Source organism: Megachile rotundata, chromosome 1 (genome assembly GCF_050947335.1).
Source record: "Megachile rotundata isolate GNS110a chromosome 1, iyMegRotu1, whole genome shotgun sequence".
NCBI lineage: Eukaryota > Metazoa > Arthropoda > Insecta > Hymenoptera > Megachilidae > Megachile > Megachile rotundata.
In genome coordinates, this window is record NC_134983.1 from 11,211,774 (window position 1) to 11,237,701 (window position 25,928).

Below are 25,928 nucleotides of genomic sequence, written 5' to 3' on the forward strand. Positions count from 1 at the left end.
AATTGACAATTTTATAATTATTTCAACTTAATTTTTTAATAAATTTCGACGTTAAAAATACGATATACAAAACAACTATGCAATCTTTTTATCATGTTATGAAGTGTATATTTTGTTATTTTCAGCTATCGAAAATATTTCTGAACCTCTCTAATTGCTCTAATTATTCTTTATTTTGCAATTGTGATACAACTCTTATTATAACGTTGAAAATTTGCAATATTCATTTATCCTTAAATATATTTACTCTATAGAACACAATTATTGATATTTTCTATCATCATCTGTTGAGTGTTTTAAAACACTTTGAATGTTACGAAAGACATATGTTCCTTCATAAAATTATGAGAAGGTTAAATGTTTTGAAAGAATAATATTTTACTAGAATTACTACGATTAATATGAAAACTGGAGAATGTTAGATTATAATGTCCACAATTGCTGATTTAAGTAATGCATTGTTCGATAATTCTGTTGCACGTCACTAGAGATTTCTCGAGATCCCCGAGTTGCACAATTAGATTCCGAGAATGCAGATGAACCTGTTGTGATGTTAATTCACAGTCATAATCGTGAGCACAATGCTTAATTGATTCATGGTATCGTTACTTATTCTTTACGTTAATCTATCCCACTATTATTTATTATTATCGTGTTATGTCACTAAATTTCGTCCATAGAGAAACCATCATTGGGTGTATAGTAAAACTAGTTCATAGTTTTATATTTGATCAAGTACATATTTAAATCACAGAATGAAACATTAAGTTCACTACTATAAAAAGAACTGACATTTGCAACAAATTATTAAATAATACAAATTTTTTGGGATAATAAAAATGAATTCCTTTTAAGTCATTTAATTTTCCAATCTTTCATTACATGATTTAGTCCGTTTCAAAAATAAATATATACATTTTTCAATTCTCACTTATTGAAATCATTTTTAAAATACACTTGAGAACAGAAAAAATACATTTTATGTGTAAAAAGATTGACCTGAAGAAAATTTATATACTGCAAATGTGCAACATTTCTAAAGGGTATAAAAAACTGTAATTTCAAAGAAGAGTTTAATAATATTTAATGTATAATAAAATATGCTATGTGAACAGTACTTTAGCAGTACTTTGCAGTATATTGGTAACACGATGCAGCGAAGGGTTAATACAATAATGTAGAAATGATAAGTCCACACTTTGTGACGAGTTCAACAGTATAAAGGGCTTTTAGTATTTTCTGCCTCCGGTGGATTTTACATCCGTAAATCCTTTTTGCGGTATGAAGTTCCATAATACTCTTTAGCTCTGCAACTATGAGCTGGATGCGATTAAATTCATCACAAAGGCTATGATAATTTTGGATTTACAAAAGATACGTTAGATAGTTCTAGCACTTTGTTACATAACTGCAATAGTATGTCCAGGTTTACGATATTAAGTCACAGGAGAGAAGATACAAAATTGGAACCAGTATTATGTCACGTTCGTGTTCAATCACTATTACGACAGAAACAGATAGGATTAACAATGTAAACTACAAACACCAAGTTATTAAAATTATACAATAATTATTTAAATTGTTTTAAAAGTATCTACGATCCAAAAATGATACATCTTCAAGTAATAAAAACGTGGAAAAACATAATAAATGTAACAACCTCGAAAAACGTAACTACCTCAAAAAATGTAACAATTGGTTTCAACTCACGAGTTCAATAAACGAACCAGAAAGCTTTTCATCGCACTAAATAAAGCTCATCCCCTAAAACGTATATTTTCCGAGATTACTTACAAACAAAAAGGGACGATACACCAGTACCATTAATCTTCTCTTAAATGGAAAACATTCTCGTACCGCCTAGTAAACAACAGTATCAAAGTTGCATAGTATTCAAGCTACCTATTGTGTCGAATACGATCCATTAATTACCAAAGTTTTAATCAAAAAAGCGACAAAGAAAGAAAGAGAGTGGGAGTCGCGATCTCGCAGAGGATTCATTAATCAATCGAAAGGTAACTAAAAAATATGGAACAAAAGGCTCTCGATTTCGGGGATCGAACATACAAAGGCACTCGAATATTCTCGAGCTACGTGCACGGGGTCACCGACCAACTAGTGAGCAACGATATCCATATTCCACGTTTGCCAGGTTATCGATCTGTGCACCGGCGCCTTGACCGACCTCCGATGTATCGCCAAGTGCAAGTGCAAAAGCTCTCTCACCTTTCAGCTAGCGCGCATAAAGGAATACGCGGAGATAAATGGAAAAGGAATGTTAGAAATTTCGAATACGATCTAATCTGAACATGGTAGAGAATGGTTGCAATTGGTAGAGAAGATGTTAAGGACATTTGTGAACAGAGTGCAAAAGCTGTGTCACATTTTCTCTTTTGGACATGAAGGATGTGGTAGAGCTTGAGATAAATGGAAAAGCAGAATGTGAGTAATTTGGAGTGTACTGACGTTATGTGGTCTGAAATGTAGCAAATAGTAGAGAATATGTTAAGGATATTTGTGAATAGAGTACAAAAGCTGTGTCACATTTTCGTTTTTGGATATGAAGGGTCTAGTAGGGCTTGAGATAAATGGAAAAGCAGAATGTGAGTAATTTGGAGTGTACTGACGTTATGTGGTCTGAAATGTAGCAATTGGTAGAGAAGATGTTAAGGACATTTGTGAACAGAGTACAAAAGCTGTCTCACATTTTCGCTTTTGGAAATGAAGGATCCAACAGAGCTTGAGATAAATAGAGAAAACGCAGAATGTTAGAAATTTGGAATATACTGACGTTATCTAATGTGAAAATAGTAGAGAAAAATGGTATAGTAAATAGTATAGTAAATAATACATATTGACATATGTAAATGATGTGCAAGTGCAAAAGTTCCCTCAGCTTCCACCAACATGAAAGATTTAATTTGACTACCACCAGAAGATTTGAATGTAGAGATAAATATACAAAATGTAAATATAATTATAGAACAATTATAGAACTGTTGAATAATTATAAAATAAATTATAAAAGTAAACTGTACCTATTATCTGAAAAGAGCTTTGGTCAATTCAGCAAAAAGTACTCGTTACAGCTGGGATGCTTTAATATTGCTTAAACAAATGATGATGTAGGAAATGCAATTTTCATCCAATTAATATTATAGTATTTTAGGTAAAATAAATTAAAGTAGATCGTGTTAAATCTCTATGGAATGATGTGTGTAATATTGCAAGAAATTTAATAGTGTTGGGTGATGTGGTATTCATATGTACATTTAGGCCTTGGTATTAACCGGCTCGGTGTTCCATTCGGTAGCGTTAATCCGCCCTTTAATTACTTGATCAGTTAAGCTTCAAGATTAGTTAGATCAATGTTCTATTCACGTATATCCGCGTTTTCGATTTAAAAGAGGAAATTGTCTCGACGTTATCTCGTTATGGATGCAAGGATATACGCGAATAACGTATAATAATATACTTGTCCGAGCTAGACATTATTCTTTAACATTATTAGGTGGGTATGTAATTTTCGAATAAAAAGTGTATAGTAATCTTTATAATACTCAAATGGAAATTGTGTTTAAACAATTTTAATAAAAATAACAGAGAGTGCAGTTATTGCAAAAACAATTCTAAACTAAAAATAAATAATTCTAATTTATTGTCAATTAAAACTTATATCAATACAAATTTATGTAAATTAAAAATTGCTGGTTGCTTTTTAATATCATAATATTTATCATTAATAGTTTGAAAGATGTCTGAAACAACAAAAATGTCAATTGTTAAAAAAAATATCTTCAAGCATATTTTCATAAAGAAAAGTTGATTATTGAAAATTTTCGTAATTCCTAAAATTTGTATACATATGAAATTACTCGAATAAGATCAAACTTTGGTCACGCATAATTTTTTCAATAAAAAATTACAATTTTATTTTCAACACATTTTTGTGTCAATTCATAGAAACATGAATTCTGAAGCCTGAATTAATTCAAAGCGATCATTCTACAAAGTTTCATTTTAAACAACCAGAATAACGTAAATAAAATTGGAATTATGAAATCAGTAGACCGAATAACAGTAACCTATCGTCGCGTGGCTATCGATTTTCCGTCTCTGTCACGTTTCGAGCAGCGACTTCAAGTGCAAGTGCAAGTGCAAGTGTAGAAACTCTTTCGGTCGTTGGCCGCCACTTGAACACGTTTAATCTATCTTCTGGTGCACGAATGAACTCCTGGTGCTCTCGTATCTAACCGAGCGTCGCTGCGGAGATACGACCGAGTGATCCTTGCGGAAAACGTAGCTGTCTTCGCTAATTTCAAGGCCGATTTACATATGTGGTTTCCGAATCAATGTTCATTTACCATCGTTTCTCATAACTATTTCTCATAACTCTATTAAGATAGAGTTTCTTTCACTTTGGGTCAATTACGCGACAGCTCATGGGTTGACATCGGTACATATAAACGTCTCATGGAAGTCTTCCGCACTGTCCAATATCATATTCAAATTTTGCACAAATATTTATTTTGTATGCAATCCTATTCAGCAGTTATCACATATTCGATAATTTTTAATTATGTAAGTGATGTAAATTGAAAGTACACAACATTGTTAGTAATACAGAGTTTTAGAATTATGTTTGGTTATAATTTTGCATTTTATTATATGTACTGATTTAATTATAACAGTTATCATATATTACGGAGAAAAATTGCTCAGCTACGTTTACATTTGACATACATATATGCATATGTGTACATTTTGAACTATTCAGAGAACTGACGTGTGTACGAAAAAATGTATTGTACAAAACTTATTTGTTCTAGCGAGGTATGTAACTTGATGTTGCTAGTTCTATTGGATTTATATGTAAACCCTTTCATTTCAATTCACCGTAACTACACTATACTAAAGTTTATTTAGACCGTTCCACTTTCATATTCAATTACGAAATAATAGCCGGTGACGTGTAGGTTCCACGTAAATGTACAGGTCAACGCGATAACACGGAACGGTAAAATAGTAAAATGAGCGAAACTTAAACGGACTCGCCACACAATGCGATTACTCGTTCATAAAAAAATTTGTGCCGGTGATTTTACTCGAAGAGCGGAAGAATCGTTTAGGGCGTAGTTTACCGGGTTAGTAGCTTTGTCGTTGTAACGAGTATAAATCTTAGGCACAATGAAACGAGATTTCAATCTGCCCGTTCAGCGTAACGAATCGATTTTGCCCGCGTGCACGATAGCTCGACGTGCATCCAGGATCGTGACAGTGTGCCCACTGTGTACAATAGCAGCCGCAAAACGACAAATTGTCGACAATTGACGCGGCTGAGCAATCGCGATACGAAGTTTGTTCGGCCATTCGAAACGCTTGTCGGCGAGTTTCCAACGCTTTCTGTCTCATGGTTCCGGTTTTGACGCTGATCGCTCGCAGCTATTAATTGAAGAATGTTCAACAAGCGAATAGCTCATTGCTGAAAAATTATCGCAATCATTCTGTTGATTTTCCGTGGGAAATTATTTTTTAAGTCGGGATGGTTGGACACTTCTGCGAAGAGAACTCACAGTGGTGACTATGAAAATTAAGAGCCATATGATTCATATGTGGATACTATGTTATACATGTGTGTATACATATGGATATTATATGGATACTAATATAGTATATGAATAGTCACGTGTTATATCACCAGTGCGATATAGCACCCACGCATTATATCATCAAGCGTTATAATACCTACGCGTTACATCACCACGCGTTAGATCGCCTATTCATTGTATTCCCATGCGTTCTAGCATCCACGCGTTATATCGTCACATGTTATTTTACCACGCGTTAGATTGCCTATACATTGCACTCCCACGCGTTATATCGCCACGTGTTAGATCACCTACACATTGTATTCTCATGTGTTATATTGCTACGCGTTGTATCACCACGCGTTAGATCGCCTATTCATTGTATTCCCATGCGTTCTAGCATCCACGCGTTATATCGCCACATGTTATTTTACCACGCGTTAGATTGCCTATACATTATACTCCCACGCGTTATATCGCCACGCGTCAGATCACCTACACATTGTATTCTTACGCGTTATATTGCCACGCGTTATATCACCACGCATTAGATCGCCTATTCATTGCATTTCCACGCGTATTAACACCGACGCGTTATATCGCCACGCGTTATATTGCCAAGCGTTAGATCGCCTATACATTGCATTCCCACGCGTTACACCGCCTATACATTATATTTTCACGCGTTCTATCACTCACGCGTTATATTGCCACCCATGCACAGAGCCGTCCCCGAATTATATTGCCACGAGTCCTATCGACCACGTGTTACATGGCCAACGTATTACATTTCCTACGTGTTAGTCTTGCGCTGTATCGCCATCGATCTAAATTGTCATACGCTATACAGACACGCGTTATATTGCCGATTGGGAATAATTAGATTGCGTGAACACAGACCAACCGAAAGTAGTTGAAGCGGTTCGTAGAACGTGAAACGTTAATTTCTATAGCTGTAGATGCGTCGTTTTTCATGCGAACGGGCCTCTACCAGCGAATTATTTAGACTGCATGTCAATTGACACCAATTGAGCAGCGTGGAACGACAGCTACCAACTAGCCACCAGCTGCCTTTTCATTTGTACGCTCTTTTATTCGTACCGATAATTGAGTTGATTCGCGAAACATTGATTTTCGAAGCGATATTAATGACGTCAAATTAATTTGAGCGTTTAAGTGATCGATTACCGTGGTGAAAATCACTGACGGCACGTGGATAAAAGACTTCTTTGTTCAATTGCGGACACGTGGTGCGCTTTGTTACGGTGATACGGGTATTTGTTTATACGCGTGTTTCGAAATAGAGTTGTGTAATTGAATCATTTACGATAGCTTTCGAAATATTTTAAATAATATTCATTTGCAAAATATTTACAAAAGGTTCATTTATTGGACACAAATTTAAGGGTTGGTTTTAACCCTCTAAAATAATTTTTACCAGAGCGATGAAAATTAACGTGTGTCCTTTACATAACATTTTCTGTTATAATTAATCAGTTTTTTTGTTTAATTCAACATGGTTTTGTTTATCGAAACTACCAATATGAAATATAATTTCAATTTGAATTTTAAGTGAAATTATGACAATATAATACTTAACTGTGTTTGACACGACATATGTGACATATGACATGTGTATAAGATTTAATCAGCTTCAAGAATTATTAAAAACATGGACTACGCAATAAACGTAGACAATCATGGATAATACATGCAGAAAATGTTGTCCAATTAAATGTACAATAATGAAAACATACCACTGTCAAGCTGTCCAATTCGCCGAGCCATTCGTTCAAAAGTTGTTCCGGGTCTGTTTCGTTGTCACTGTCCTCGCCTTCCTCCTCGTAGCGTTCCATGATGTCCGTCCTTAATCCAGCTTACGACCGTGCTCTATGTAATTCTATTAGCCCTCTGTAAATAAAAACAGACATGGCACGTTAATTCAACTCATTAAATATATTACATGTACAACAGACTTGATTTACGTCAATTAAATAACAAATATTCTAATACACCTTCAATTTATTTCTTCACGAAACTCGATTCGTCAACAAAATTAGATTTTGCGAAATTTATGGGGCGTTGCAAAAAATAATAGAAGCTTGGAAATTTCAGAAATTTGGTGATTTGCTGATTTTTAGAGGTGAGAAATTTTGTGATTTAGGTCAACTTGACAAATTTAGAGACCTGAAAAATTGAGAGATTTAAGGATTTGTAAATTTAGAAGTCTGGATATTGATCAACTGTTTTTCGAAAATTTGAGAAATCAACAAAAAATCTGAAAATTTGTAAATTAGGAAATTTGAGGATTTGTAAATTTTTGAAGTATCAGATCTCCAAATTTTTAAATTCACATATCAACAAAATTGATTTCAGTAATCACACGAACTTTGATCCTCGTATCTAACAAAGCTCTGAACGATCTACTCTCAAAAACTATATCTCGAATCTAATCCCCGCACAAAGCTCCTAAAACACTCCCGAAAAAGTGCAAAATGTCCTCGTGAAAGAAACAATGTACGGTCCAAGTTTTAAATGGAATTCGAGCCCCTTATTCGCACCCCTCGAAACGAAAATCCCCTTAATGGGGGCTTGTAAACGATTCAAAAGTCTTCCCCCGTTGTTCATCGACACAAATTGCGTCGATGAGTGACAGCCGTCCAACAAATTCACGCCGTAGCTGCTTCGAATCGCGTGCGACTCGCTACGAAAAAGCGTGCTGCCTTTCGTTGGATACATTATGAAACAGGCACGGAAGAAACAGGCGAGCAATCTAGACACATGGGGCAACCCTTCGAGCAGACTGACATCCAGATCCGGGCTTGGCCTTCTACGCACGATTTGCCCGTGACATTATTGCGACAGGGAGCTTTATGTGTCCCCCGTTTTACCCGATTCGAGGGTACACGCGACGATTAATCGACGATAATTACGTCTGCGTGCCAGCCACCCTGATAATGCTACTTATCGGAATTCTCATCAAGATTTCGAGATTAAGATAGCGAGGAGAAAATGTCGGGTTGAGGCTGGAGTTGAAAGTTTGAATGTTAGAATAACTTTAGATAGAATTAAGATATTTTGTCACATCACTAAAATATCATCTGTATTGTTAGGGATTTGTTCAATAACCTAATTGGAAATATTCGGTGACTTTGGAATTCGTTATCTGTATTATTAACTCCTTGCACAATGTCGCGACGCACTCGTGACGCACCTTCAGTTGCTTCAATGTGGCAATCAATTTTCTTTACGTTGTAACAATAATCAGTGAGCTGTGAATTAGGCAACCCCTTGGAAAATTGTAGGTTAAGGAAATTGTCCAATAACTGCAAACATTCGCATCAACTATTTGACATTGTGAATAACAAATGTAAAATATTGTACAAATATTTTCCTAAGATTTGTAAGAAATAGTATCTAATAAAATTTTCCTCAGGTTCAGTGAACCTTTCAAACATTTTAATTCTTGAATAGCTTTGTGGTTATAAGTCTCGAAAATCTTAAAAAGTGCCTTTCTGAAAAATCCATTCACATTCATAATCTTTTAGAATATCCTAAACAAATTATCCTGAGCCCTGACGCAACAAGAGGGTTAAAAAATAATCATTCGAAATTGATAAAACAGGAGTTGTTAACCGAGGAGCGTTGTTCATTCGACACGTTGTTGGACTACCAAAGTTCGGCAATGAACCAGTTGGCCGACGTTCAAAAAACCTTTTTTAAAAAGTTCTTTCGACGAAGAACGTGACTAACGATCAGAACGAGTGCGTCATGCTCCTCTTCTGGGGCGCCACAACCTGTTTTTCAATGTTTGCGTTCGCTTTGGTAGGCGTGCGTCGTCGTCACGCGTTTATGCCTTCACTACCGGCTTTTTCTGGTCACTCGTACGTATTTCATATTTCATACCCGGTTCGTCCTAAAGTAGGACGCGACTTCTTGTGTCCCGGCGACGGCTTTCTTTAGCTTCAACTCCGGCTTTATTAGCCTCCGTACTTCGTGTCCATTCTCGTTTTATTTACAACTGGGTTTGATGCCACCTTTCGAACACTTTGGCTACTTATCATATTAGCGTGAAATGTTCTTTGTTATTCAAATGTCTCGTGTTGAAGGGAACTTAACCTCCAAATTTTCGAACTGCCACGTATCTGAAATTTCAAGTTCCACGGCTTCAAATTGCACAATTTACTGATTCTCGAATTTTGTAACTTTTTAATCTTGAAATATTTTTAAGCACCATGTACTCAAATTTTCAAATATTGTAATTCTTGAGTATTCAATTCTTTTAACTTCTACGTGGAATGTTCTCAAATTACCATATCCGTTTACGTTAATTATAAATGTCTACTATTTTCAACGCAAATTTAGCTCCCGAAATATATTTGGCAGTTGCGTCAGTCACTAATTATTACTGCAATGTTGAGAGAAATAAAAAAGTTGTTTTTTGTGATCCTCGATTGTTCAAATTATAATTAGCATCGAAACTGAATCCTTGTTCAAATACGACTTAGGTTTGCCATATTTGAACTGTAATGTGCGTCACGTACCTAACAGGATGTCAAGAGGTTAAATGATAAAAAGAGGTTGTTCTATCAACTAGTTAACTCTTTCTTAACTGTTTCATCTCTACTTTATAAACTATTGACTCCCCAAACGCATCTTGCTATATAGATTAAACTAAGCCATTCAAACCCCAAAATATATGAGTGTTGCATAAAAATATCCACATAACATTCAAGGTATAATTGCATAACAACGTATATAACATCCTCGAAATTTCTTGTCCCGCCCCAGAGCCCCTGGCGCAGGAAAGTACCGAGCTTCCATTAGAAATACCGTTGTAATAGATCCCATAGTTACATACTGCAATCACGAATATGTGACATCAGTCATCAAAGAGTTAATAGTAATTTAATCAAAAATAAAATTGTGAGTCGTGTGAAGACACATGTGAAGGTAATTCGATCTGAAAGTATCTTTCAAGATAATTGTGATATGAGAGCATTGAAATCAGGTCGAATATTTAATATTTTGTTAAAAGAAGAAGACTAGTCATGATTGATCATTGAATAAAAAATAGTTATTTTCCAAACGAGCTAATTTAATTTTATCAAGAAAAAGTCCTCGCAAAATAAAATTTCCCGAAACAAGTCACAAGTAACATACGATGCGCCTATCTTTATGGATGTTTATTCACGATCTAATTATACATAACAAAACGAATCGCTAAAAATATTTCCGTCGCTGGTCGCCAATTGACGAAACGGCTAACATTAGCAGCTTTGTCAACTTCGTTTTATTTCAGCTAAATCCGATACTCGGAATCGATCCGCGTCTGAAAATTCTGTAAACGATTCCTCAAAAGAGAAGAAGAAAACTCGGGTAAAAAGAAAAACCGAAAAAAAGCGTTGTAGCTTGACGGTCGACAGTCAGAAAACCGGGTGTGTAGACGGAAAAAGGTTTTCGCTCGGTGCGGATGGTTTTCCAACGAATTTTCCGGCTACCATTGCCACGTAACGCGTTCTATGAGAACCGACGAAAGTAGAAACACGACGGTCTCGCGAGTTTGCGGTTCGCGCGTGATAATAAACATTCACCGGAAGCAACGGGGAAAATACCGGCAGCGAAAAACTTTCTTCTACGGAGGATCAAAGTGCGATCTCGAGGGAAAGCTCAAAGGGACCTCGTCAACACGCTCGTGGAAACGTGAAACTACGGCCGACTACCACCATTTTGTTAAGAAATAATTGTACAGAATGCGTCGCCTTTTACCGCGTTAATCCGAGTTTGATATTTCATGCTATACATGAGTATTTGCCGTAAATTTTATTCTTCTTTTTTTAACAGAGATAGCTTTAAAGATTACTTAGAGATTGCTCCAAATGTTCTTAAAAAGCGGTTTGCTTTCGGGTATAAGAAGGTGAGATATTCAGCGATGATGTCGTCAATAAAATTGTTTAGCCAATTATTTATTTATAATATGATATTCGAAAAATATAAGAATATAGGGAGATGATAACATAGACATCTAGCAGTGTGCAGATGTTTGAATATAAGAATCAGTGGATATGTGGATCTATGCACATATCTAGTCGATATGTAGATCTAAGCATATGTGAAGGAATCTAGTATGGCTCCATGGATGTGAAGAACCAGGTACATATTTGGTAACCTATGGACGTAGGAATTTATGCATGTAGAAAACTATGTACTTAGGAATCTATAAAAAGTAGGAATTTATGGATATGTGGACCAAGGACCTTCACGACTCCATGTATGGAGTCCATATACACATGTGGATATACGAATATATATAAATAACACATACGTACACAATTGTCTATATTCTATTATTAAAAATTTCTGCACAAATATGCTAAATATGTCAATACACGTATTAAAAATATTAAGTAACCGAAATATGAAATGTTCTTTCTTTCAGCATAGTCCATAAGAATATGTTTAATCGATAACTTTAACCTCGCTGGGACAGACGCGTATCCAACTTACATTTGTCATCTGGATACATCATCGAGTAACTGTATATCTTTTTGTGGTTCAGCATTACAGCTACAAGGTCGACGAGTCATCGCGATAGTAATCAATTTCCTTGTGTTCGAAAGTGACATGTCGGATGCAAATCGTGCCAGCCAGCGGTATCCTGTGTCAAAGGTCATCGCATCTTCTGCTGTAATGAACTGACCTTTAACATTCGACCACTACCGCTAAATAAGTTTTAATCAGGCGAGATAGAATAAAAGTCGAGTACCAAAGTTTTGAAATTAGAATATTAATGTTAGAAGAATTTAATTATGGTTCTAATGTTAGACCAGACAAAGGATGTTCAAACATCAGTATTTTGGATATGACGATTATTTGTGCTTGTAATTAAAATTAAACCAAAAATTTAATCGTGTTGAAGATATGAGCCAGATTGGTCGAATGTTATGTCACTAGTGGAAGACATTATAAGACAAAGGAATTAAAGTCTTCCAAAAACAAAAATTGCAAGCAACGTTGAACTAGCTGAAACGAAACGACTTGAATCGTTGATTCGAATAATATAATATTCCCCAGGGAAATTTGCAACAATTTTAATCAGCGAGGTATGAGTTTTCGGTTGCACGTGCCGCGCGGAAAATGTAGAACGTAACGTAAGGGTTTGTTTTTCGCCGTTCTTCCGCCTCTAAACGACCACTTCAGACATCGATCGTAGCCACGACTCGCGTCGTTAGCCACAAAGTGACAGCGTGTGACGAGCAACTTGCCACTCGAAACTACTGGAAGCATGTTTAATCCTTAATTGGTGACGCGCGTTATTCCGAAGAACGCTCGAGAGACTGGATTTTCGTAAACACTCGTCGTCAACGGTTTTTGGTTATTAAATCGGCCGCGATTTAATTAAAATCACGTTTCACGTAAATGCACCGCTGTTGCCTCTCTGACGACCAACAAATAATGCGGTAAAGTAAATTCAGTAATAACGAAGGTTCAAAGCGAAATGGGAATCGCAGAAAATTAAAAGCTGACATTCGGATCGGTATTGAAAGTCTAAAGCAAATTCGAATGTTTCACGATTGAAATTCAGGTCTGATGTAGTGAATACTTTGCAAAGAAACACGCAGAATATTTTGGAGAATAATTAAAATTTTTGTGAAAAAAGGGTAAAAGATCTTTTGGACTTACAAAATGGGGGGTAATTTTATTTGACAATGCTGAAATTTGAGGTAATTGTCAAAGTTTTCAATTTGTACATTTGAAGATTTAGAAATTCAAGAGACGATAATTTAGTACTTTGCAAATTTTTATGTTTAGGAATTCAAGATGATTGTGGGTTAAGGGGTTAAAAGTGCAGAAAAATGTACAATGGTGTATCAGGAAATGTCTGTGACACGTATTCGATTGTGATTAATGTCCCAGGCCCATTATTTCCCGATTCGACGTCCTGATTTTCCTTCTCCGAGTAGTCCCGCTGCACAGCCTCCAAGATTCGAGGACAGATGCTGCGGAAGATTAATAATAGAAACCTTCGCAGTCAGGATCTTGGAATGTCTTTGCGAATGCATCTCAAAGCGAATTGCACGAACGTTTATCGTTCCACGGATTTTAGTTTCTCGAATTCGGATCAACCGCATTACGATCTATTTCCAATACCACCAAACATCTACTTCTAGGCTTGGTACTTCAGAATTTAACTCATACTGCTCGTGTTAATCGATTTACATTAATTAATGATATTCTGTCGCTATAAATGGCACAGACTTTAAATTATTCTGTCTGACGTAATTTGATGACACAGTAGCACAAAATTCTGATGGATCATGCTAAAAGTTTGCTAAGAATGATTATGCAAACTTCACATAAACTCTTTCAAATCGAAGTAGCTGAGTTTTAGAAAATCTTATAGGGTGTTTTGTACAATGTCCAGTAAGGTGGTTAATTTTATAACAATTTTATATTAAGAACATTAGCAAAAACTGCAAATTTAAAGATTGATTTAACTTCAAACTAAAATATGAGTGTTACTCTGTGATGTCATAAAATTATGTCAGACTTTAGAGGTTCTGAAATGAATCATTTACTGTAACCATCTTGCATTTAAAAAATTGACAAAATCTTTATGCAGTCGTTTTCATTGAACTTTAAGCTTCAAATTCATGTATCATACGTGTTATTTTATGACACTTTTATGTCAACAAATTCCATTCGACTATCATTTCAAAATCACTCTAGCATGCAACGAGCTAATAGAATCGTGCATAAAAGAATGATTTTGTGACCAATTGGTTTTCACGAAAAATATTAATAACCAGAGTACGTAGTCATCTCGGTAAAAATTATTGATGCTTAACCTTTCTTAAATTTAACTCGAAATTTATATAACCCAAGTGATATTTATGGATCATTTTACGTCACCGCTTTGTATCAGGTTTTCTCCGTTCAAAATCGATGCAAAACACGCAGTGACTTAATAATAACTTTGTCTGGTCGATAAATTTGGTCGAAGCAGCTGAAAGAAGAAAGAAAGATGCGGTTTTCGTGTACTGCGAGTATATGCAAAGTTTACGCGGAATAGCGGCGAATTAACCGCAGAAATCGATTTACTTCGACCGGCTTTAAGTAACATTTTATGTAGCTGTTCGCAAGATCGAAAGCTGCGCGAGCTGCGCGTATCGTCGTTGTAAATCAACGAGACTCCGCGGACTTTTTAGTGTCTGTAGAATCTGTCGTGAGAAAAAGTGCACCTAAATGCATTTATGATATTATCTCGCATTGTTTATTTGTATTTTATCCTTTTATGCCAGTAATTAAAATGACTAAATAAATTTGTATAATTTAAAGTGTTAACTGAGTAATTAATTTACATGGAAATATTCTTCTATTATTCTATAGTTTATTATAATATACAACGTACCTAGTAAAGGAGTAAGAAACTACATATGAATATGTATGAACAAAACGATCTGATCCATAAATTACAAATTTTAATTTATGTTTGAAGCACATGCATCAAAAATAATGGAAACAAGAATTTTTTCCAACATAAACGTCCTCGTAAATTTAGTCAGAATTTTGCATAGCAATCTCGTGCTTCGAGGGAATATTTTTGAAGAGTCCTGTTTCTCGTAGCGAAAGAGACAAGCGTGCGTTACATAACGAACCTCGACAACATCGTCGAGAAGCAAAGAACCCCTGCCAGGTCGTTACATTATTAATCGAGCAATCGATATCTCAGTCTATGTTCTGTGCATCTACGTGACGAACGCCCCATGGAATGGTTTCGCGACAAAACCTTGCAAGGACGTTCAAACCGGTACACCATGAACGCATTCTTTCTCTTCTTTGTGCCTCGATCGAACTTCCTGTTCGAACTACGATCGTGCAATCATTTCGATCTTATCGTGCTATGTCGTTACATAGAAAAAAATCTGATTCTTGGTGAAAAACTGGTTGTTCATTATCTTCAAGCCGTAGTCAATTATCGCTTTAAATCCTTTCACTTAGCAATTTTAATGAATCTAGTACAATGTTTTTATGTTTGATCGCTTTTTGTTGGTGTTCGTATATTTTACACGTTGGAAATCGAGGGATTTAGGGATACAGGAGTGTGAGGATCTAAGAATTTTGGGATGTTGGAAACTAAGCATCCAGAGCTTTTCGCATCAAGGGATTTGGAGTCTAATTTGAGGATCAAATCACCGATAACATATTATTATTATCAAACATTATAATTTATTATGATTATCAGTGTCATCTTCCATTATTTCGATCAGCTACAAAATCGATTCAAAGTTCCAACTCAATCTTATTTATAAGAAAAGCAGAAGCTTCTGAGACGTGTTATCGATAATTCAATGAATCATTCGATTGTACAACGGACCGTTGTGTGCAGTATAATTAATGCCCGAAGCAAAGATAACGTTAACTCAACGAGACATTGCGATGGACGGTTTTATGTAATAGTAGTTGGAAAGAAACCAGAGGTGACGTATTTTCCTGCGCGTATATGCAACTATGTCATCGGCAATAAATGTACCCGCGTGCATCAGCGCGAAAAAGGATAGAAACTGTATTAGCCGTTGCGATCTATCAACGAAACCGTTAATGGAGCGCTAAATAAAAAACGAACATGGCCTGAAATTTATTCTTGGCAGTTTATCATCTCGTGGGGAATTTCATTACGCTCGTCGATGATCACAGCGATCGTTAACGAGCCATGAAAACCTTCGTTCACTCGACTTTTCCCTTTCGACCTGTTCATTGAATATTTTATCCCGCGTTGTTTCAACGCACCAACGATAACACGCTAGATATACGGCGCACCGTAATTCTGCGAGCAAATAAACGACATGCGATTGTAACAGGAATGGATAGAGATCAAAATATGCTTTACGGATGATTGCTAAATGTAGTTTTGTCGAAAGTTGGGAATTACGAAATTTGGTAATTTAAAAATTTGTGGGTTTGGATGTTTTCAAGGGGGGTTGAATAGGTTGGAAATTTGGGGAAGTGGAGATTTGGGAATTTAGAAATTTTGGAATTTGGGAATTTGAGAATTTAGGAATTTGACAATTCAAAGATTTGACAATGTCAGAATTTGAGGTCATGGTAATTTGGAAATTTAGATATTTGACGATGTCAGAATTTGGGGGCTTGGAAATTTGAAAGTTTGAATTTTAGGATTGAAAATTTTAGGAATATTTACAAAACCCAAAGTCAGGAAATTAAAAAATCTTTAAATTAAAAATTCCTAGATCCCGAAATCTCTAATTCTCCAAAATTCCTACATCCAAAATCTCTTGATCAAAACAGCTCTCGATCTTTAATATCTAACATTTTAAAATTCCTACACTCCAAAATCTCAAATTCCCCAAAATTTGAATCCTTCCACAAAATTTGTAAAAGTCCCCAAGAATCGACCAAATGAACTCGAAATTAAAGTGCAAGGGGTTGCTATTAAATTGAATTTTGAATCACATACAAGGAGCCATGAGAGAAATATAGTGGCAGATAAAGCGGAAAAGTTATTTTCCGTTGGTTATTCCTCGTTTTATGTACGTCAACAAAATGACGAAAGTTCAAAGAAAGGAATTGTAGCGGGGTTAATTTAATACGAGGGGTGGAAGCGCTTTGCGGTTGATGTGCCTTTCAGATACACGATATGAACGGCTTTCTGCTGGAAACATGCCTGGCAGGCACAACAATGTTAAAGCACAATAAATCTACTAACACTGATATAATTAGGATCTCTGTTGAGGTCCTTGGAAATTGTTTTGTTGCCTTATCTTCACTGGATGCATCAAACACTTAAGCATTATTTCATTTGCAGCCCGTGACAAATGTTCATGATATTCAGTTCTATAATAATTATATTCATAATTTTTAAGTAATTTTTGTTTGTAATATTCGTAGTTTGTAATCAAGTTTTATACACAATATTTTACTTTTTGTACTTTCAGATGTAAGATAAATGTATTATTAGGCTTTTTGTGTTGAAGTGCGTTGCGAGTTGTATTTCAACCCTTTATAAGATTTGTATTTTATACTTTTTAAACGGTATTTATGAATGGTGCAAGAATATCGATCAAAATACAATATTATTGAGATTAAAATAACTGTTTTTAATCCTTAATGGTTACACGGGGTATGAAACCACCCTCGTCAATTTAGCTTTAATTTCAACAATATTATACCCTGAAAATTCAAATAAATATCTTCCTTGAAACTCCAATATTTTTTTTCCTCAACCTATTATATCTTGAAAGTGTTCAGTCAAAATTTCATCCCTTTATATTAAAATGGAAATTTTGAATTTTTCAGCGAAAATCTTCATTTTCTTAATTTTTTTCACGGTTCTGAACTTGATTTCATATTAAAATATGGTAAAACAACTTTCAAAGACTATTTGCAATATTTTTCAAATTAAAATAATGAGTAGATTTTTTCTAAAAAATATTTTTAGTGGATGAAACTGTTAAGGATTAAAAATATTTTTAATATTCACGAATATGCCATGAGATTTTTTAACGATCATCCTCTTTTATTTATAAAACTTTTTAACAGAAAAATACCTACTGCGTTACCCTGCTGTTTTTTCACCAAGAAATGAAATTACATATTCACCATGAATAAACTACAAAATATTATGCTTGCAGATGGTTCCCTCGTGACTCGAATACTAAATACTAAAATAATGAATCGCGTCTGCGTTGAATTGAGATTTTCGAGAGCTCGTTTGGTTATCATTTACAAGAGAATAAAATGTTTGGAGAGCGGTTATTAAAATTCGTTTTACGTAGAGTGTCCTGAAAAATACGTGACGTTTCTACATTTTCCTCTGGTTTTATACGAAGAATATTATTTTTAATGAAAACTTTTAATTATGTACGTAAAAACATTCCGCCACAAACGAAAGTATCGTCTGCCATTTTTTTAAATGCTTTTTAGACTTGCATAATTTCTGCTTCTGTCGTCGACAAATAAATTTCGAATGAAAACAGAGAGATGGTAGATTGAGATGGACGTTCAAAAATTTTGATATTTATGGTTTGGTAATTTAGAAGTGTAGATATTTTGGAATTTGGAAATTTAGAATGTTGGATGTTTAGGAATTTAGAAATTTAGAATGTTGGATGTTTAGAAATTTGGATATTTTTAAATTTGGAAATTTAAAGTGATGAACCCTTAGAAATTTAGAAATTTAAAAGTTTGGATATTTTTAAATTTGGAAATTTAAAATGATGAACCCTTAGAAATTTGGAAATTTAGAATATTGGATACTTACGAATTTAGAAATTCAGAATGTTGGATGTTTAAGAATTTGGAAATTCAGAGGTTTGGATATTTTTAAATTTGGAAATTCAGAGGTTTGGATATTTTTAAATTTGGAAATTTAAAATGAACCCTTAGGAATTTGGAAATTTAGAATATTGGATATTTAGGAATTTAGAAATTTAGAAGTTTGAACATTTGGATATTCAAAAATATTGAAATTTTCATATTTAAGAATTTTAGAATTTGCAAAATTAAAAATTGCAAAATTTTCCAAATTCCAAAAATTATACCTTTCATAAATAAAAAATTTTCAAATAAAAATACTTCTAAAAGCCAGAGATCACAAGAATGAAAAGACTAATAAAAAGCAATGGCGTCCATGAAGAACGCATCCTCTCAACGAAGAACGCACGAACACCATTCCGCGCAAAAGGTATCGATAACTAGAAATTGAGTCCTCGAAATCTGCCTTTTATCTCATTACAAAACCAGTTTCGACCAAATGAGTACGCAATATTGATAATAATTACACTTACAGTGGTAATTTCTAAATTAACGATTCACAGTAGCGTGAGATCGTTTGTTCGACACGTGTTTCATCGTTGCTTGCGAAACCTGATCGTGCGTGAAGCCGCCAATTTACACGGTATTCAGTGGCACGTATCTCGTTTCAGCAAAGAGTTACTCGCGAGAAATCGATCTGCCAGGAAAAACGTCCGAGACACCTCGATCACGGTCGAGCCGAGATTATGGCGCGAAATTAGCCGCGATTTCAACATACTTTTTGTCGCAATTATCCTTCTGTTGAACGAAAACGCTTTCTGTTTAATTGAAAAACAGCTGTGGAATAATTTAAGAAAGTTGATGAACTTGCATATTTCTAATGTATTAGGGAAACTGGACAGTAATGTTCTTTTACTTTAAATTCAGACAAATAAATTTTTAGCAAGCTTTTTCTTTCTTAACGAAAAGAGAAAGACACTTTACAACAGTTGAAATAATTTATGATACTTTGAAGGTGACAGATAACTTGCTTATTTCTAACGTAGTAAAGAGACTGGACAGTATTATTCTTTTACATTAAATTCAAACAAATAAATTTTTAGCGAGTGTTTATTTTTAACCATTGATCATCGCGTAATAAATTTACATTTTGCACATCGTAACATAAGTGCATTACAAATGCATCAACATGTGTCATCGACCCTAGTCTAATTACGAATTTCAATACAATTATCTTCTTAAGAGTTCCAATTTCGTATAATTCATTGAACAAGCATGAAAGTAAGTTTTCATTTTCATACAACTGAATTATAAGGAAATTTTACGATGAAATTTGCGAAACAGCCACCATTACCAAGAAATTATAAGATTAATCTCGAAGGTCCCTAAAAAATTAGTTCTCCGCGAAGAAAAATTAAGTACAGAGATTAATTTAAAATTCTTTAATGCAGAAGATCACGATCCTTTGTTGGAAGTAGCTTTCAGAAATTTTCACGTGATACCCTAAAACGAAATTGAATACCCGTGAAAGAGGATGTCCGGGGTGGCTCGATAACTCGGTGCCGGTTTAAGAGGGTTAAGGGATAATGCATCGTGACCACTCGAGAGTTAAAAGCGACGATAATTTGATCGTAATCGAGCTATAAATTTAATCCTTCGCTTTAAAAGTAGATGTTTGGAGCTTAGCAAAATAATTAATACACAATTCGGTTGAATTTTTGTTCTCCTTCAGAATTATTTTGTACGAACTAATCTTGTATGTATAAGATTCATTGAGGGTGTTGCTTTGAAATGAAGGGTGAATTGCATATTTTAAGTCCATAGCGAAGAGTAATGTACTGTCTTTTAACTATATTTTTCATCTGATATAAAATTTTGTATACATTAAAATACTTAAGATTATTTTAAAATATCATGCGGTATCTAATTTAGTAAATTATCTGATGTATACAATTTGCTCAACGTTCCAGACTACTTGGTAGATATTTGTCAAAATAGGTAAAGTTAGAAGACTGCTAAACAGGACAATACACAGCTTCTCAAATCTAGTTTGATGTTAATAGCAATCGATGCTGTCGACTCGTTGATCCGGCATCGATGGATTTCGAGTTTGCGGTCGACGTTCGTGCGCACGACACATTAGAAACGCGGCCGGAAGACCGAAACCGATCGGTTTGCTATACTTGCCGGAGACTTGGTCACAGGAGAAATCATTGGTCTTTGATTTTCCGCGATATTTATTAGATTAACCGTATCCTCGAACGAGCTGCTCTCCCTCTTAACCGTATCCCCTTACTACAACGTATTTCCAATCTTCTACATCAATTGAGGTATCAAGATATCTAGCTAAGTAGAAATTTAGTTATTTAAGAATTTAGAAATTTGGGGTGTTGGGATTCGGTGATCTAGGGAGTTGAGGTATAAGAATTCGGGTATATATGGTTTGACGATATAGGAATTAGAGCTACAAAGATTTGGGACTGTATGTATAGATATAGGGATTTGGGGATACAGGAGTTTGGGAATATAGGGGTTGAGGATATTAGAATTCGGGGTATAGAAAATATTTATTTAAAATTAGTGTATTAAATTAATCGATGAATGTGTCATAATAAGAAATCTAAAAATGTGACCATTTCAAATAGTACGAAAATCCAAAGACTTTCGAAACTAAGGAGGTCGTAATTAGACCGTGTTCTCATCGAAAGCCAAGAAAGAAAGCCGAGCGTACAACAGCGAGTAAAGTTCATAAAGGAAGCACTTAGAAAGGAGGAGGAGTAAACGACAACAAGGTTCGGAACTAATCTAGCCGTGTTTCTCGAGGGAATGCAACAGTTCGTTCCAGGCGACTCAACGCAGTTTCTTCGCTTAACTCGGTGCAACGCCCTGATTCGATCGATCCTCACACCTTCGTTCGATGTAATTTACTTGAACCCCCGGGAAAGACCGCGATGAACGGCTTAACGAAATCACAGGGGTGATGAAGAGGAGGAGACGATGCATCAAACGATATCCAAGCTTTTTCCCTCTATTCGAAGGGTGTTGGATGAGTCACGCGTCTGACAACTTTCTCGTCTCGAGGTAACTCCTGGACGAAAACTCCTCCTCTTCCTTGGTTCAGGAGTTATCGCCAAGTTCCTGGTGAAAGTTCTGACCGGTGAAACAGGATGAACGATGCCTAAGGTTAACGGTGGGTGGTTATAACGGTACGCTGATCAGTAAGCAACGATTTTACGATCGCTGTATCTGCATTAATTTATTTCTCGGCAATGCGCCACAGGGAGTGCCGAACAAGGATTCGATGATAAAATGTACCATTATGAACAACGTTGATCGAACCTTGTTAGACTATACTCATTTGCGCGTGCCACATGGATCTGTTAGATGAAACCGATTTCGAAATCCCGTGACACGAAACTGACGTAAAGCCTTCTGCACGCATCTGGGGCAAATGAGAGCACGAGTGAACTACATTTGTAATTAGCGTGATCTGTGATTGCGATGTTATTAGATGGTTGTCTAAAATACTTTCGCGCTCTTATTAAGACTATACGAATTTTATAGCGACATCGAATTTTTATCGAAAAACTACCTTGTTTTTGAGAACGTATGATTTGTGTAAAAAATAAAACTAAGATAATTCTTAATAATTCTTAAAGAATTATATTCTCTATTTAATGAATATTGTTTGACTTACAATAGAAGAATTTGACCTGCTATTCCACCTTGAGATTTCTAAAGTATGTACAATATTGTGTACATGAAAAAATCAGACAGAGATTCTTAAAAAATTATCTCAATTTAACAAATATTGTTTGAACCAGAAGAATTTGTACCCTAAATTTGAACAATTCCACCTCGAGATTTCTATGAATTTTATTTGATACATAAATTCATATACAACTTATATAAGTTTGAAGCAAAATATCCAGCCGACAATATTACCTAAATTTATAATATCCGAATCTCTTCATCCGACATAAGCATTCGATTCGCTGAAACACCATGAAGTTCTTTGCCGAATCCACGGACCTACCATAAATAAGCAACGTCGATAAAAACGTCTACTGACCAAAGGCTCCATTGCTTCGATCTCCGCTTTCGATATTCATCCGGTAATATCGTAAATTACAATCTACCCACGTGGCGAATGTCAGCGAGTCAATAAGAATTCATGACATCTCGATGCTGGCTCGTTAAACAAGTTTTGCTGAAACGATCGAAATGGATCGAGATTATTTTGTAGGGACATTTTAGAGTGTAAAAGGCACGTGGTCCATGAAAGGTGTTCGATAAACTTTCGATCGATATTTTACGATAAATCATGAATTAAAAAGTTACAGGAATAATTCGGAGAATCATGGAGCTACTAATCGAAATTTTTCATTCAATTTTAAGATTGAAGTTTTTGAACTTGATAATTTGATAATTTGTAAATGTAGAAAATTCAAAAATTATTTCAGGATTTGAGAAATTTAAATAATTAGTAATTTTGTTATTTGGGAAAGTGGAGATGAGAAAATTTCAAATTTCAGACCCACAACAGACATTTACAAATTTATAAAATTGGCAAACTAAAAATTCCAAATTCCTAAAATAAAAAATATATAAATCCGCTAATTTAAAAATGTAGAAATTTAAAAACAAATTTTCCACTCCAATCTTGAAATTAATAAGCCATTAAATTGAGAAGGTGTCGTTGCCTCAGATCATTTTACCAAAAGATTTCCGTCCAATCTCGAAAGATCAGTGAAATCTTTCGATCAAGATAAAATATTGAACGTCTGTCGGATTTTCGTCGTCAACAGATTTCTCTCGGCGAAAGGATTTTCGTGGAGAAGAGATCCGAAATGAGGATCACCACCGATATATATTTTCCCACGGGTTTTCTTCGAGGATCGCTCGGTTGTCCCCTGAAGTTGGTCGATGTGAAATATTCCTTGTTGGCAGTTGCGAGGAAGAACGGGACGTAGAGTCGTTTCATGGATCGATGGTCGGTCGTGTTTGTAGTGACTTGGCATCGTAGCGTGTTGACAGATGCGCGTGTATCGTGTGACAATCATTCGATGCTAACGCAGATATTATGAATGCTGGAGGATTCCAACTGACAGTAATGGATGAGCCGAAGCAAGTCGATACGTCTTCGTCGTTGGCGAAAAGTCGACGTTCGTGTAGGCAAATATTTTATCACGGTGATCCCTGGATGTTCCCGTACAATACCATTGATTACTCGCAATATTTCCTCTTTATTTCACTCATGTCTCAAAATTATTTATTTGTAAAATTGATGCAATTGGTAGAGTATTACACCGAGGATTAGACCTCGGTACAAGTTTTTAGCGATACAGTTTGATGGTTTTTCGTTCCTTCACATTTGTGGTTTCAAATTCCATAACAGCAATCAGAATGAAGTCATTTCATTGTAGCGAGTATTTTTTAATTTACAAAAACACATAGAACCCTTAGCAATAGTCTTTTGTTTGCAGTTTTCTATACATGTGGAGGTACTGCTTGATTTTACTACTTGCTTAGGTTATTTTATACGTCACTTGCGTATTTATACGTCATTTGCATCTCCACTGAAATTTTAGCTAAACCAATAGAAAATTAGAAATTGTTTCCCCTCATCATTATCACAAGAATTGTACCCACTTTTGTAACATGTAGAACATTGAAGAGACAGTCTTGAACAGTTACCAAGTACATAGCAAAACTCTAGTTGTTTGAACTGAAATTCATTTCTTAGATCTTCACTTATATTTAATCGTCCTTTGCATTGAATCTACTTTTCCTTTGGTGTGATGTAAATTTATTAACCGCAAGGGAGATTCTAAGAGACGGCGAAATTTTAACTTGGGCGGAAATATATGGGTGTAGTTATAGCCCTGAGGTGCTAATTGTATCCATTTTAGACAAGCTGAGACGCATAAATTTAATTAGGTCTATTTAAGTCCAGTTAAAATTAAACGCAGTGGAATTGAAGCTAAGTTCGGTCTAATGAAAATATAATTAAATATAACTAAAATTAAACCTAACTTGGTATAATTACTATAAAGTTTATTTCGCTTTGATTGTAGTTAAATGCAACTGGAAATAAATTTAATTTATCCCAAAATTAAGTTTGTAAAATTTGAGAAATTAGTATTTTTGTAGTTTTAGTTCACAGATTCTGATATTTGCAATTGAAAACAATTATGACGATACTTGATTCGAGCAAAAATTATGATTCGAGCATGATTAAATGAATCACAATTATACATATAGAGTTTGGTTTTACTGTACTCAGAAAATTTATATCAACATGTTAGCGAAATTTATAATTTGAGAATGATAAATCTTTCTTAAATGATTGTAAACGTTCTCGAGCATCGCTTTGCACGTTATATTTACAGCTCGAATACTATCTTCGATTCAGTAATTACGAACCGGATGTGCGTGCATCCCGTTTCTTCGTTTTTACGAGGACGGCGAATACAACTTCAATGTCGTTCGAGCAACGATCCTCCCTTACGGTCGCTGACTTCTGTGGTTCAAAAAAGAAGTAGCGAGAAAGGAGAGACAGGAGTTATGAATGGAAATGAGTTAACGCTACCAAACTTGATACTGCTTGGTTTGTTGAGATACATTATGTTTATGTATTATTCGTATAGGTTCTTATCGAATATTTCAAGATATTTACTCTTGTCGAACTGAATTTATTGTATATAATTATATGTATACAAGGTGTCTCATAATTAGTGTAAGTCCCTGAAATGGGGGGTAGTTGACGTGATTTTGAGCAAAATTTCCCTTTGTAAAAATGGAGTTTGAAGCTTCGTTTTTGAATTATTAAGGAAAAACGCGGACCAATCAGAGTGTGAGGATTACACCCCCGCAGCCATTAGACTCGAGGGTGTCGCCCTCGCTGCGCACGCGTAATCCTCGCGCTCTGATTGGTCCGCGTTTTCCGCGTCAGCTACCTTCCATTTTCGGGACCTACACTAATTGTGAGACACCCTGTATTAATACATATAAGTACTAAAAAATATATAATTTGGAAAACATATAAATTTAAAAATGTACGAA

General features: G+C 35.1%; 1 protein-coding gene across 1 annotated transcript in view; it reads right to left on the reverse strand.

The window, feature by feature from the left end:
* LOC100877198 (uncharacterized) overlaps positions 1–25,928 on the reverse strand; it is a 187,821-nt gene that overhangs the window by 115,183 nt on the left and 46,710 nt on the right. The window contains exon 2 of the mRNA XM_012280697.2: positions 7,346–7,499. Within this exon, the coding sequence (XP_012136087.1) occupies positions 7,346–7,444 (99 nt within the window). The 5' untranslated portion in view covers positions 7,445–7,499. The remainder of the gene's footprint in view (positions 1–7,345; positions 7,500–25,928) is intronic.